Source organism: Hyperolius riggenbachi, chromosome 5 (genome assembly GCF_040937935.1).
Source record: "Hyperolius riggenbachi isolate aHypRig1 chromosome 5, aHypRig1.pri, whole genome shotgun sequence".
Lineage (NCBI taxonomy): Eukaryota > Metazoa > Chordata > Amphibia > Anura > Hyperoliidae > Hyperolius > Hyperolius riggenbachi.
The window spans coordinates 58,250,512-58,263,107 of record NC_090650.1 but is presented as its reverse complement, the minus strand read 5'-3'; the positions used below and the strand labels follow the sequence as shown (position 1 = coordinate 58,263,107).

Here is a 12,596-nt window from a genome sequence, read left to right as displayed (position 1 = left end):
TGTGTGGTATGCTGTGTCAGAGTAACTTTTACAAGATTCCTGTGAAGCTTTGGCTGTTTTGTCTCTGGCTTGAAAACATATTAGCCTCTATGGAGGTGTGTAGGCAGTAGTCCTATTGGCTTTGAAAAGGATATGTATTTACATATATTTGCATTTATGTTAATGAGAAGTTTTCCATCAAAGATTCCTGTGAAGCTTTGGCTGTTTCTGTCTCTGGCTTGAAAACATATTAACCTCTATGGAGATGTGTAGGCAGTATTCCTATTGGCTTGGAAAGGGATATGTATTTGCATATATTTGCATTTATGCTAATGAGAAGTCTTCCATCAGGTCCACTTTGGAACTATTTAAGCAAGGCTTTTTTGTCTGTTGATTGAGTGTGTGTCTGACGCCATCTGAAGAAAGAGCTATTCTGAAACGCTGTGCGTCATGGCTGTGTGATACACATATTTATGCCTGCTATGGAATTTTAAAAAGCTGAAATAAAAGAAGATTTTAGACGGTGCGGATCCTGAGAACTTATTTGCTTGGATATCCCTGTGCACTCCAGGGGCGATCACTGCACGTCATTTATCCATTGGTGCTGATCCACTTTATACACTAACCAGGTCCCGGCTTGGTGACATCAAGCCGGGACCTGGAACTTAGCGAGAGGGAGGATGGATGCAGGGCAGAGCGAAGGGGGAGCGACGATCGCTGGAGGAATGTCAGGAGAGGCGAATGGGTTTTCTTCCCTTTCAGCTGCCATCGCTGCTTCAATGATCACTACAATCAGAGGCGATCGTAGTGATCACCTGATCAGGAGCCAATCACCATGGCTCCTGATCAGTGAGGGGAGAGGTCAGCTGTAGAGTTACGTCCTTTCACCCACAGAAAGCCACACAGAGGACGTACCTAACATCCTTGGTCCCAAAGAGGTTAATTCTTCCTCGGTTTCAGCCATCAGAGTGGTATCATCTGCATATCTAAGATTGTTAATATTCCTGCCTGCTATTTTAATTCCAACATATGGCTCATCCAACCCAGCTTTCCAGATTACATGTATTCTTTAAGATCGAACGTTGTTGTGTGGACTAAAAGTCCATATAGATGTTCAAATGACAGTCATATGGAGCAATCACTGGTGATAGTTCTGGACGACACGACAGCATAAAACTCCAAATAAACGCTCATAAGAATTCACAATGCATTTGATTTAGGAACATTTTTGATGTGGATTCCCTTTAATCTATGTGCCAGGAGTTTAGGTGTAAAACCAAAATTACATCTTCGCACAAAATGAGCAAATAGTGCAGACAAGCCTTTGCAGGGCACTCACCAGCTCTCGCGGGTGGAAGGCCTCGTCTTGACGCAGAACCAAGAGATTCACCGCACCTCCCATTTTGGTGCTTCTTAATAATGCTACGACTTCTTCTTGTGTCTTCCCAGTAAGGTCCACACCATTCACCTGATAGAGAGTGAGAAAAGAAGTGTATCAAAAAAAATAATAATAATAACAAAAATTCAAAAAAAACAAACAAACAAAAAACAAAAAACCACCTGGGGAAATGTAGGGCTCTAACCCTTGTCCTTCTGGAACAATAAGGGCCTGAGCCCACTAACGCAGTTGTGCGCAGTTGTGTCCGCTTTTCAAAAAAAAAAAAAAAAAAAAACATCAATCTTAGAGATGCTGAAAAGCGGACAAACTGCGTACAACTTTGCACAACTGCAATAGTGGGCTCAAGCCCTAAGAGAGGATGATTTTTTTTTTTGCTCTAAAAATGATTGTAATGTGAAATAGGATACAAATTTTGACCTCTGGCAGAATTACTTCATAATTTTTCAAGCAACTGATCAGTTAGGTGGGAAATCTCTATGAAATAAGAAGCTATAAAACAGGGCTGCCCAATAGGTCGATCGCAATCTACCGGTAGATCGCGACCGTCTGATTGGTAGATCGCGGCTTCATGGACACGTACCATTGAATTTTGTACCCAGCAGCTTTAGAACGAGGCCGATCAGATTCTGCTGCCGCTGATCTTGCAGGGAGGAGAGAGGGGCGGCTGAGGGGCCAAGGGCGGCTCTGCCATAACGCAGTGTCATGACTGGGGGCGGCGCTGGAAGCAATACTTCCGCCTCCACTCACGCTCCCCGCCAGAGCCTCCCTCAGCCGCCGAATTGCACATCTGCCCTCTAGGCAGCCGCAGCTGAGGGAGTGAAGACCAGGACACCACCGCAGGAGCTGGAGGGAGGCAAGGTGCGTGTACTCAGGCTTCTATACCTAGATACCTACACTAAGGCACATACACCCTGCTAACCTATACTAAGGCACATACACCCTGCTAACCTATACACCCTGCTAACCTATACTGAAGTACCCTGCTAACCTATACTGAGGCACATACACCCTGCTAACCTATACTAAGGCACATACACCCTTGCTAACCTATACTAAGGCACATACACCCTGCTAACCTATACTAAGGCACATACACCCTGCTAACCTATACTTTGTTTTTCAGCAAGCCTGTTAGGACGCATTGCGCATTATGTGTCACGCCGATTGGCTGGGGAATACACCAGCCTTTGTTTACATGATATGTCACGCCGACGTCAGTCGGCGGTGACCAGTAAACTAGTAGCGTGACCTTGCAGGGCCATGATTCTGCCCGGCTACTGATGATGCATAATGCGTCATGTTTATGCAACCTCCCACTCGCTCTCCCAGTGATGGCTGCACGAGTTACAGGCCCAGCCGAGCACCAGTAGGCGGTGATGCAAGAGGCGCCCTTTGCAACCAGGAAATATAAACCTGGTTTATGTGTGCCGGCGTGGTTGAGCCTTAGAAGAAGCACCGCCGTGCGAAACGGCTGTCAGGCTGCCCGTATCACACCCTGCGCCCACTGCCATCTACACACCCATGATAGGACTGTATTGTTCTCTATTTTGAACTGTTTGCATTCTATTTTTGAGCACAGTAAATTGAGTATAGGGAGCTCTAGGCTGGTTATAGAAAAAGTACAAAATCTTTATTAAACAAAGCTACATATAGTAACACTCATGCATACCCCCTTTAAAAACAAGCACATGAACTGGCTATGAATTGCTCCTAATCTAGGCCAAGATCGTCCCTTCTGGAGTGCACTCCTATGAAAAAAGTGGGGACTGACATGTCAGAAAAATGTAATCTTCGGGCCCAATTTTTCATAAGCCAGCTTGTAGGCAATATCCCGTTGAAGGTACAAAATCCTGCACCTTGATAGTTGCACCACCCGTGTGCTTGAGAAATGCACGCCTCTATGTAACAAACATGTACGCTCTCATTACAGACACATGTAATAAGTGTCTAACCTCAAACTCCTATTGCACGCCATGGATAGCGCTGAGACTCACGTGACCCGGCCGGGCAGCTGGCGTCCGCATGGAGGATGCACCTCTGTTATAGCGGCGCGTCTGGACTGGAAACATCAGTCGGTTTGGGTCTAAGCAGGTTTAGGGGTCCCATCTGGTGTGCGGCAAAGGAGGAGGAAGAGAAGCGGAGGCACGGGGGTCAACAGCGTGCCGCGCGCTTCCGGGTAGAGCCGTTCACGTGACGCGTTTCGTCACTCCCACGTGACTTCCTCAGACGTGACGTCAGTGGTATGGTTGCGCCTCTATATAGCCATGGCAACCACACCTGCTGCTTAATTCAATGCTGGAAGCGAAGGTAATTAAAAGTCAGGTTCCCATACGCTGCTTTGTGTAAATCAATGTTCATTAGGCAGATCCTCATAGGAGTATAGTGGCTTTAGAACATGTGAATCACAAGAACACTTTTAAATTCAGGTCTCCGTTCAATCCTTGAGGGGATAAGCTCCCACATTCATATATCAGCTTTGACTCCTTCTGTAGGAGTTGTCTGTCAAAGTCACCCCTTCGGGGGGCTGATATTCAGCTTATATATCCCCATAAAGCGGAGTCCCGACACGTTTCCATTGTGCACAGATCTAAAGTGCTCAGCAAGAGGATTGAGTCTTTTTTTGTCAATGGTGGTACTCCTAATATTGGCTAAATGTTCTCCTATCCGTGTATTCAATGCTCGATAAGTTTTCCCAATATATATTAAATCACAAGGGCATCTAATCTAGTAAACTACTTTAGTAGATGTACAAGATATATAGTCGTTCACAGTAAAAAATCTAGAGCGATCATGATTATAAAAGCGGTTGCCAATCTGGACAAACCTACATACATCACAGTCCAAACATTTATGCATACCCCTATTTGATTTCCTCTTAGGGGATTTTGCCCATCCAAATTCACTGGAAACCAGGAGATCCCCCAAATTGGTACATCTCCTGGCTGCCATATGTGGGTAATCCCCCACAATTTCTGCCATGACCGGATCCCTCAACAAAAGGTGCCAATATTTCTGTAGGATCTGTCGGATCTCGACAAAGTGAGCACCATAAGTTGTAACCACACGGGAGACTGTCTGGGGTTTAGGATCATTGATGGGGGGGGGGCTCCTTGTGCCCCCACAGATTTTCTAGACAATAAATCACTCCTGTCCCGGGCCAAAGCCCTGTGATTTGCGGAAATTACAATCCGATTGGGGTATCCCCTTGCCAGCAACCTGCACCTCAAATCTCCAGCTTCATTTTTAAAATCATTTAAAGTTTTACAGTTCCTCCGTAGACGGAGGAACTGTCCCGTAGGGACTGCCCATTTTTGTGCTGGAAGATGGGAGCTGGACGCAGACAAGAGGGTATTCCCAGCTGTAGGTTTCCTATAAGTGCTGGTAACAAGGGAATTGCCGTCTTTCCTAATTAGGAGATCCAGGAAGGAAATTTCATTGGGGTGAGAAAAATGTTTCTGTTGTTTACATTTAAATCGGTCACAAAAAGGTCTAGTTCGTGTCTGGAGCCTCTCCACAGAACAAAGACATCATCCACATATCTTAGCCATAGGGCCACATGTTCCCGGTATCCAGGCCTGCCCCTCACCACCTCCTGCTCCCAATAACCTAGGTGGAGGCAGGCATAGGCAGGGGAACAAGCGGCCCCCATGGTGACCCCCCTCTTTTGTCTGTAGATTGAACCCCCAAATTCAAAATAATTATTCTCAAGGATCAATTTCATAGCGTCCAAAACTAAATCGGCATGAGTCTCAAAACCTCCATAGTACTTGGATAAATAATGCTCCAAGGCCTCAAGGCCAATAGAGTTGGGTATTGAGGTAAAAAGGGACTCAACGTCCAGGCCAACGAGTAGCCAGTCCTCCCCAACAAATGCATCCTCCAATCCTGCCAGTACATCACCAGTGTCCATTACAAAGGAAGGTAGCTCCCTCACTATGTCCTTAATTTTGAGATCTACATATTTAGATAACTTTTCAAGGGGCCCATTGTTTCCCGATACGATAGGTCGTCCCGGGGGGTTATTTAGGTTCTTATGCGTTTTCGGTAGGAAATAAAAAGTAGGAATGGTGTATTCCGTGATATTCAAATATTTCATTTCTCTTTCCAATAGGACCCCCTCCAAGAACCCCCACTGGACCTTTAGATTGATTTTACCCACTAGTTCCTTAAAGGGGCTAGAGGTCACCCTTTCATAGGTATTTTTGAGCACAGTCTGGAATAAATGCAATTCCCATCTACTGCAGTGCTGGATGTTTTTCATTTCCTTTGTGACGAAGATAACCTATACTGAGGTACCCTGCTAACCTATACTGAGGCACCCTGCTAACCTATACTGAGGCACATACACCTAGCTAACCTATACTGAAGGCACATATACCTAGCTAACCTATACTGAGGCACCCTGATAACCTAAACTGAAGGCATATACACCTAGATAACCTATATAGATGGCACATATACCTGGCTAACCTATACAGATGGCACATATACAAATGGCACATACACCCAGCTAACCTATACTGAAGGAACATACACCTAGCTAACCTATACTGAAGGAACATACACCTAGCTAACCTATACTGAAGGCACATATACCTAGCTAACCTATACTGAAGGGACCTATATCTTACTACCTTTTCAGGGGGGGTGCTGGGGAGTTCCGGGGGGAGGGGGGGGGGGAAGGGGGGTTTGCCTTTGAAACGTCAGTAGATCTTCTGGCCTCAGCGAATTTTAAAGTAGCTCGCGAGCCGAAAAAGTGTGGGCACCCCTGCTTTAAAACATACAGGTGAAAATTGGAAAATTAGAATATTGCGCAAAAGTCCATTTATTTCAGTATGTCAACTTAACCACTTAAGGACCACGTGGTTTTTTAATGATCGGTGCTGCGCGGGCTCTCCAGCCCGCAGCACCGACCAGGTAAAAGGCAGGGCGATCAGACTTCCCCCCCCTTTTTTCCCCACTAGGGGGATGTCCTGCAGGGGGGGTCTGATCGCCGCCGGCTGCCTGTGATTTGCGGGGGGGGGGGGGGCTCCTCAAAGCCCCCTCCGCAGCGATATTGTGCGCTCCCTCCCCTTACCTCTCTCTATCTTCCCCTCTGTGAGGCTTCAGCCTATCAAATGACGGCGATCCCCGGCCAATCAGAGGCCGGGGATCGCCGATCTCCGTCACGACGCTGCTGCGTAGCAGCGCCGTATTGATGTAAACAGCAGGGATTTCTTCCCCGCATGTTTACATTACGTGAGCGAGCCGCGATCGGCGGCTCGCACACTGTTCACGGAGACACCCTCCGTGAACTGGCATGGAAAGGCCGTTTCCATGCAAAACCACAAACGACCAGGCGCCGCCTATCGGCGTTAGCTGGTCGTTAAATGGTGAAACTAATATATGAAACAGGAACCCTTTGCAGGTGTTTTGGATTGAATTAGGTAAATTAGGAAACTTAGCATAGAATATTGAACATTTCCACAATACTCTTATGGTCTGAGATTTTGATTGTGGGGTTCTCATAAGCTGTAAGCCATAATCATACAAATTATAACATATAAATGCTTGAAATATTTTGCTTTGCATGTAATGAGTCCATACATTAGTTTCACCTTTTATAATTGAATTACTGAAATAATTGGACTTTTGCACGATATTCTCATTTTTAGAGTTTCACCTGTATGTTGCCAGAATGGTTCATACTACACACTTTTTTTATAGCAGCTCATCTGCAGACACATCCAGTTACCTCTGTCTATTCAGATGCTCAATCAGTTCAGTTGCTTTACAGAATGGCTATCTGGCTAGTCTATCTCCGCCACAGATAAAGTAAGACATATCTATTATGTTTGATCAAAATAAAAATGATCTCTAGGACACCTATCCTGTATAGACCGTATGCAGTTTAGATTTTCCTTCTGTAATGAAGATAACCCATATGATAACACATTTGGGAAAAGCAAGCAGCAGTATTAGTATTAAACAAAATGAAAAAGGATTTCTTTTTTTTATTTCTTTGACAGATCTTCAGCGAATTGTTGCAGTGCTGCTAAATGGTGCCCTTTATCATTAGGCTTCCCAAGAAGGGCTTATTATTGAAATGAGTCAGCCTTATGCAACACGCTATATTGGTGACCTTTTCTTGCCAGAATAACAGACCAATGTGAAAAAAATGTCAACCTGAATATTTCTTATGGCCTCATTAAGGTAAAGAATAGAAATGAGAATAATCAGGTTACTGGCGCCAGAGACCAGATCACAGCTGCACAGTGGATAGTGGGTAGCGCTGTTGCACTGCAGCACTCAGAACCTGGGTTGTATTCCCAGCAAGGGACCTGATCTGCGTAGAGAATGTGTGTGTTCTCTGTGTGGCCCCTCCTGTGCATGCTCACGTTTCCTCCCACTGTCTAAGCATACAGTGTACACTAGTTCAGTGATATTAGTTTACAAGCTCCAGGGAGGAACTACTACACTGAAATGGATGTCAAACTGAAGTGGTCTGTGTTGATGCTACACACTGTAGGTTCAAAGAGAATCTGGAAATAAATAAATAAATAAAAAAAGAGCCCCTCCCTGGCGGGGGAATTTACCTCAGGATCCTAAAGAGGTTCCCCCCCCCCCCCATCCTACTCATATCTGGATCCAGCACTGGGGACTCCGCCAGACACAGAGCGGCAATAATATTTATAATTTCTACTGTGCACATGCGCAGTAGCGGCTCTCCGCTCAGGCTGCGGTTGAAATGACAAAGCCCAATCAGGTCCGCTCTATTGCGCAGGTGCATACAGCTTGCTACAGTGCATGTGTGCAGCCCAACAAGCAGCCAAGGAGATCCTGGGGGGTCCCAGCGCTGAATCCCCTCTACTCAGGAAGAGGGGGGGGAAGCCTCTTTAGAGGCCAGAGGCTGCAGTTAGCATCACCTGCCATTACCGACTAAGTGTCGGTATCACTTTTTTGATGACAATAAACCTTAGAAGCAGTGCCAGCCTTGCCTCCTCTCTTGCACATCCAGCTTGAGCACGTTCCCAATAGAAATTGCACATCATTAAATACAGTCCAGACTTTTGATGCGGGTTTGTCCAGTCCTGCCCTGCCTCCTGAGTGCTGGAATCTCTCTTTTTCCATCTCACTCCACGGAATCTATAACAATGCCTATGCAGCAGCTGTAAGAAGCTGTGATTCACACATATGTCACAAAGAATTGGAGTCGACTAAACGAATGAGAAGAAGGGCACACCTTTAGAGGTAGAAATGAACTGTTGAGTCAGAAAAAGGTTTTGCAGGGAGCAGCAGGGCAGTCCACACAGTGCAATATATTTTTCAGCTCTTGCCTCAAAGCCAACACAGGCAGAACTTCCATGACGCCACCTGAACGACTCGCATCAGGCGGTGTCTTCCAAAGGGCCTGTCCCCTTCCTCTCGGCCGCTGCTTGTTTACCTGGCCATCCCCCCTCCACCACATTGCCAGGCACGGTATGCAGTACTGAGACCTCAGATCAGCAGTGACCCCTAGTGGAGACAGGAGAGCAGTGGCCTAGTAAGCAGAGCGTATACAGGAAGTGCTTACTTCCCGTATATGCGCAGTTACTGTCTCCACTGCAGGTCGCTGCTGATCTAAGGTCTAAGTACTGCATGCTGCACTCACAAGTTTCCCTTGGGCTGCAAAAAGTCTAGAACCGGCCCTACATGCCAATATGTATAAGTAAAACAATATTATGTAGGTGCGCAGAGCATGGTGGAGAGGAGATGGAGTGAAGTAAACTTTAGTTGAGGCCTGTTTTGACATGAGGTGGACTGAGAGATCATTATAGATATTTATGTCAGGTATTTACTGTAGCGGGTTTGCTGTTACAGGAACGATTATAAAATTTAGAAGTACCCGCAAGGCCACAACAGAATGCACATTAATCTCCTAAATGACAATATAAAATGATCTTGCAAGGTTGCCCAATTTAGCTACAATTAGCCGTGATGGAGCCATTAATTCCCGCAGCCAGTTACCAATAGCCTAATTGTTGAGGTATGTAAAAAAAACGGATTATACATCACTGGCCACTTAAAGACTATTAAGAGATGGTGCAATTAGGTCACCTTGCTTCCCACGTAACCTCATTCCTGTACTCACAGCTTCCTGTGGCCTAAATCAGGCCTCATTATGAAAAGATCAGTGCGGTTTCTAATGCTTGGAATGATTGCTGACTTCCTCCACCCGTGGAATTTTTTTCTTAAATGTGGTATTTAATAAATTCCTCTGGTGATCTTTATTTCAGGCTTATTTCAGAGTATTCCTGAAATCCCACAGGCCGCCCTGAATAGCACTCCTAATTACATTTCCCAGCTGCAGTACGTTCGCTGAACACATGTTCGATGGACAACTGCAGCGTGAGGTAGGAACAGGTAGACAGTGAGCATCTACTGGCATCACTATGGAAGAGTCAGTGCAGCCACTGGAGATGTGATAATGGCAAAAAGAGGGGGCTTCAGCCAGTGAGCAGAGGGGGAGATCTGCCATGTTAGACACAACACCACTAAAGGCCTCGTTCACATATGTGTAGTTGAGCACATTTCGGCAAAGCGTATGGTATGCAATCAGCAAGAACACTGGAAGTGCATAGACTGCACTGTCTGATGTTCAGACTGCATGCACTGGCCAGTAGTGTGATACGCTATTGCACTGCTGCTCATATTGTTTGGCAAAGCGCAGTGCTGACCCATTCACTGCAGTCCAAAAATACATCTCACAAAAAACACTTCTCTATGAAATGTAGGCATAGCTTTGTTTGCAAAAGGGTCAGTTCAGGTACATTGTATGCACAATTAAGTGCTTATACACTAAATGTGGCCATGCCCCTTTAAATTTGGTGGCTGATCGACTATCCGATTTTATAATTATTATTGAATCAGAGTTCGGGTCAAAATTGTTCATATGTATCGATCGAACATCCTGAAAAATATCAGGTGGCATGCTCGGTAGGGTGTGTGCCGGTAACAGGGTACGATAATCACGGACGACTGATGAAAACCCCTGGCCACATCACCCTCCCACTGTAGATGTACCCCTTCCTGGTGACCCTGTAGTAATACTTTACCTATCCAGTGTCCCCGCTGTGTCCACACTGCTCTACTGGATTCACGTCCCACATGTTTGCCGATGCATTGCAGGGGAGCACATGTGTGACGTCACACATGGGCCCCGTCTGGAGTACGGCGATAACCACGAGGGGTGCTAACGCAGAGGGGAGGGGCGGACACTTCAGAGGAATACTGAAAGGTAAAGTATTAATACACATGCACCGGGGAAGAGCTCATCTAAAATCGGCCTGCAGTTTATGGCGACCAACAGATCTCTCTCCGATCAGAGAGAGATCTGTCTACTGATCTATCAGCTGCCAAAATCGATAAATGTATAGTAACTCGATACTTTACAGGATTACTGTATTTTTAAAGAGAAATTCCAACCAAGAATTGAACTTCATCCTAATCAGTAGCTGATACCCTCTTTTACATGAGAAATCTATTACTTTTCACAAACGGATCATCAGGGGGCTCTGTACGGCTGATATTGTGGTGAAACCACTCCCACAAGAAACTGAGGACCATGGTACTCCTGGTAGTTTCCGGTCTGTGAACCTTGTTGCATTGTGGGAAATAGCTGTTTACAGCTGTTTCCAACTGCCAAAACAGCAAGCAGCAGCTACATCACCTGCCAGCAGTAAAAATGTCACCATGTGATAAATGCCAGAATGTAAATCAGGGATTTAAAAGATTTTACAATGGACAAACACTGGCTACCTCAAATCATTTATACATAATTATTGTAAAAATTAAGCATTTTTTTTATTACATTATTTTCACTGGAGCTCCTCTTTAAAGCACAGTTATCCATACTGAAACAGTATACTCCTGGGTCGAAAGCGTAAACTGCACAAAACAGTTGAATGGCTTCAACCACCACCAGTAGTCCAGATGTAAACGGAACAGGTGGGCCAGTATGCAGGTGTTGCCCTTTCTTATCTCTGAAGCTATGAAAGTTATGAATATCCTGTAAACCTTAGCCTCCAACTTCCTTATGTGTTTAATATTTACAACTAAGAACAGGAAGAAGTAAACAAAATAATGGCTTATTATAGTTAAGGAAACTATATTACCTCGAGCAGCCGGTCTCCAGCTTTCATTCTGCCGTCCTGGATGGCGGCTCCTCTGGGGAGGATGTTTTTGACATAGATTGGAGCTGAACCACCTAGAGGGACATCTCTTGATGTTATGCTGAACCCCAATCCTTCAGCACCTGTACCAGATGAAGAAAAAGTAATTACAGAAAATATTTATTATCAAGGAGGGTAAGCTTCAACCCACCCCCCAACTGATAACTGTACCATATCATTTATGTGTGAACCATACTTGAGCTTTGTTCACACATAAATCTGTTCATTTCCAGTCCAGGCCAGTTGTACCAGTTTTCTATCAAGTTTACCTGATAGGATTGGAACTATACTCCATTTATGAGTGACCACACCCATACGAAACAGATTCACAACTGATACAAAACAGACAGGACTGCAATGGAAATGTACACCTTTTATGTGTGAACCAAGCTATAGAAAGCTCACACCAAACCGATGCCAACTGTCAAAAAAAAAACAAAAAACAGGACACCTTTTATGTGTGAACCCAGCCTTAAAGTAGTGCTCTGCACACAGCTCTTCAAAACCAGGACCAAAACCAGCAGGGAAATTTCTAAGAACCAATGTGAAATCAGAGAAGACCCTACACAGCAGTTTATCCTTCTAGAATTTGGCATCACAGTAAGGTAAGGGGACAGCATTGATTAAATACTTAGCATTGCTGTAACCAGCATCAGATGGATGGAGACACCTATGGAATACTGTATTGCTGTGCCAGGTGAGAGAGCCTTCAAACTAAGCAGGTGAGAACTAGAGAAAACATGTAGCTTTCCTGGGGGCGTTGGCAAAGAGTTATCGTTCCATGGGTTTTTTTTTCTCCTGCAAATTGTCTTAAATTATCATCACTGGTCACTAAAAATAAATGAGATGCAAACATCTCTGGCTTGCCCACAAACTTAAACCAAATGTGAAGTAAATGTAAAAAAAAAAAAAAAAAGAAGAAGTAAAAAAAAAAAAGTTCGATTCCGGGAATGGAAAGCCTCTGGGCAGTCCAAAGGACTCCCTGGCCCTTCTACATGCCATGGTTCCTGCACTACCTCGCTCAGCCC

At 45.1% G+C, this 12,596-nt stretch overlaps 1 protein-coding gene across 27 annotated transcripts in view; it reads right to left on the bottom strand.

Annotated features, from left to right (window-relative positions):
• PARD3 (par-3 family cell polarity regulator) overlaps positions 1 to 12,596 on the bottom strand; it is a 771,876-nt gene that overhangs the window by 386,029 nt on the left and 373,251 nt on the right. For all 27 annotated transcript variants that reach the window (XM_068235737.1, XM_068235760.1, XM_068235761.1 and 24 more), the window contains 2 exons: positions 11,512 to 11,651; positions 1,319 to 1,447 (listed from right to left, as the gene is read on the bottom strand). In XM_068235737.1, coding sequence (XP_068091838.1) covers positions 1,319 to 1,447; positions 11,512 to 11,651 — 269 coding nt within the window. The remainder of the gene's footprint in view (positions 1 to 1,318; positions 1,448 to 11,511; positions 11,652 to 12,596) is intronic.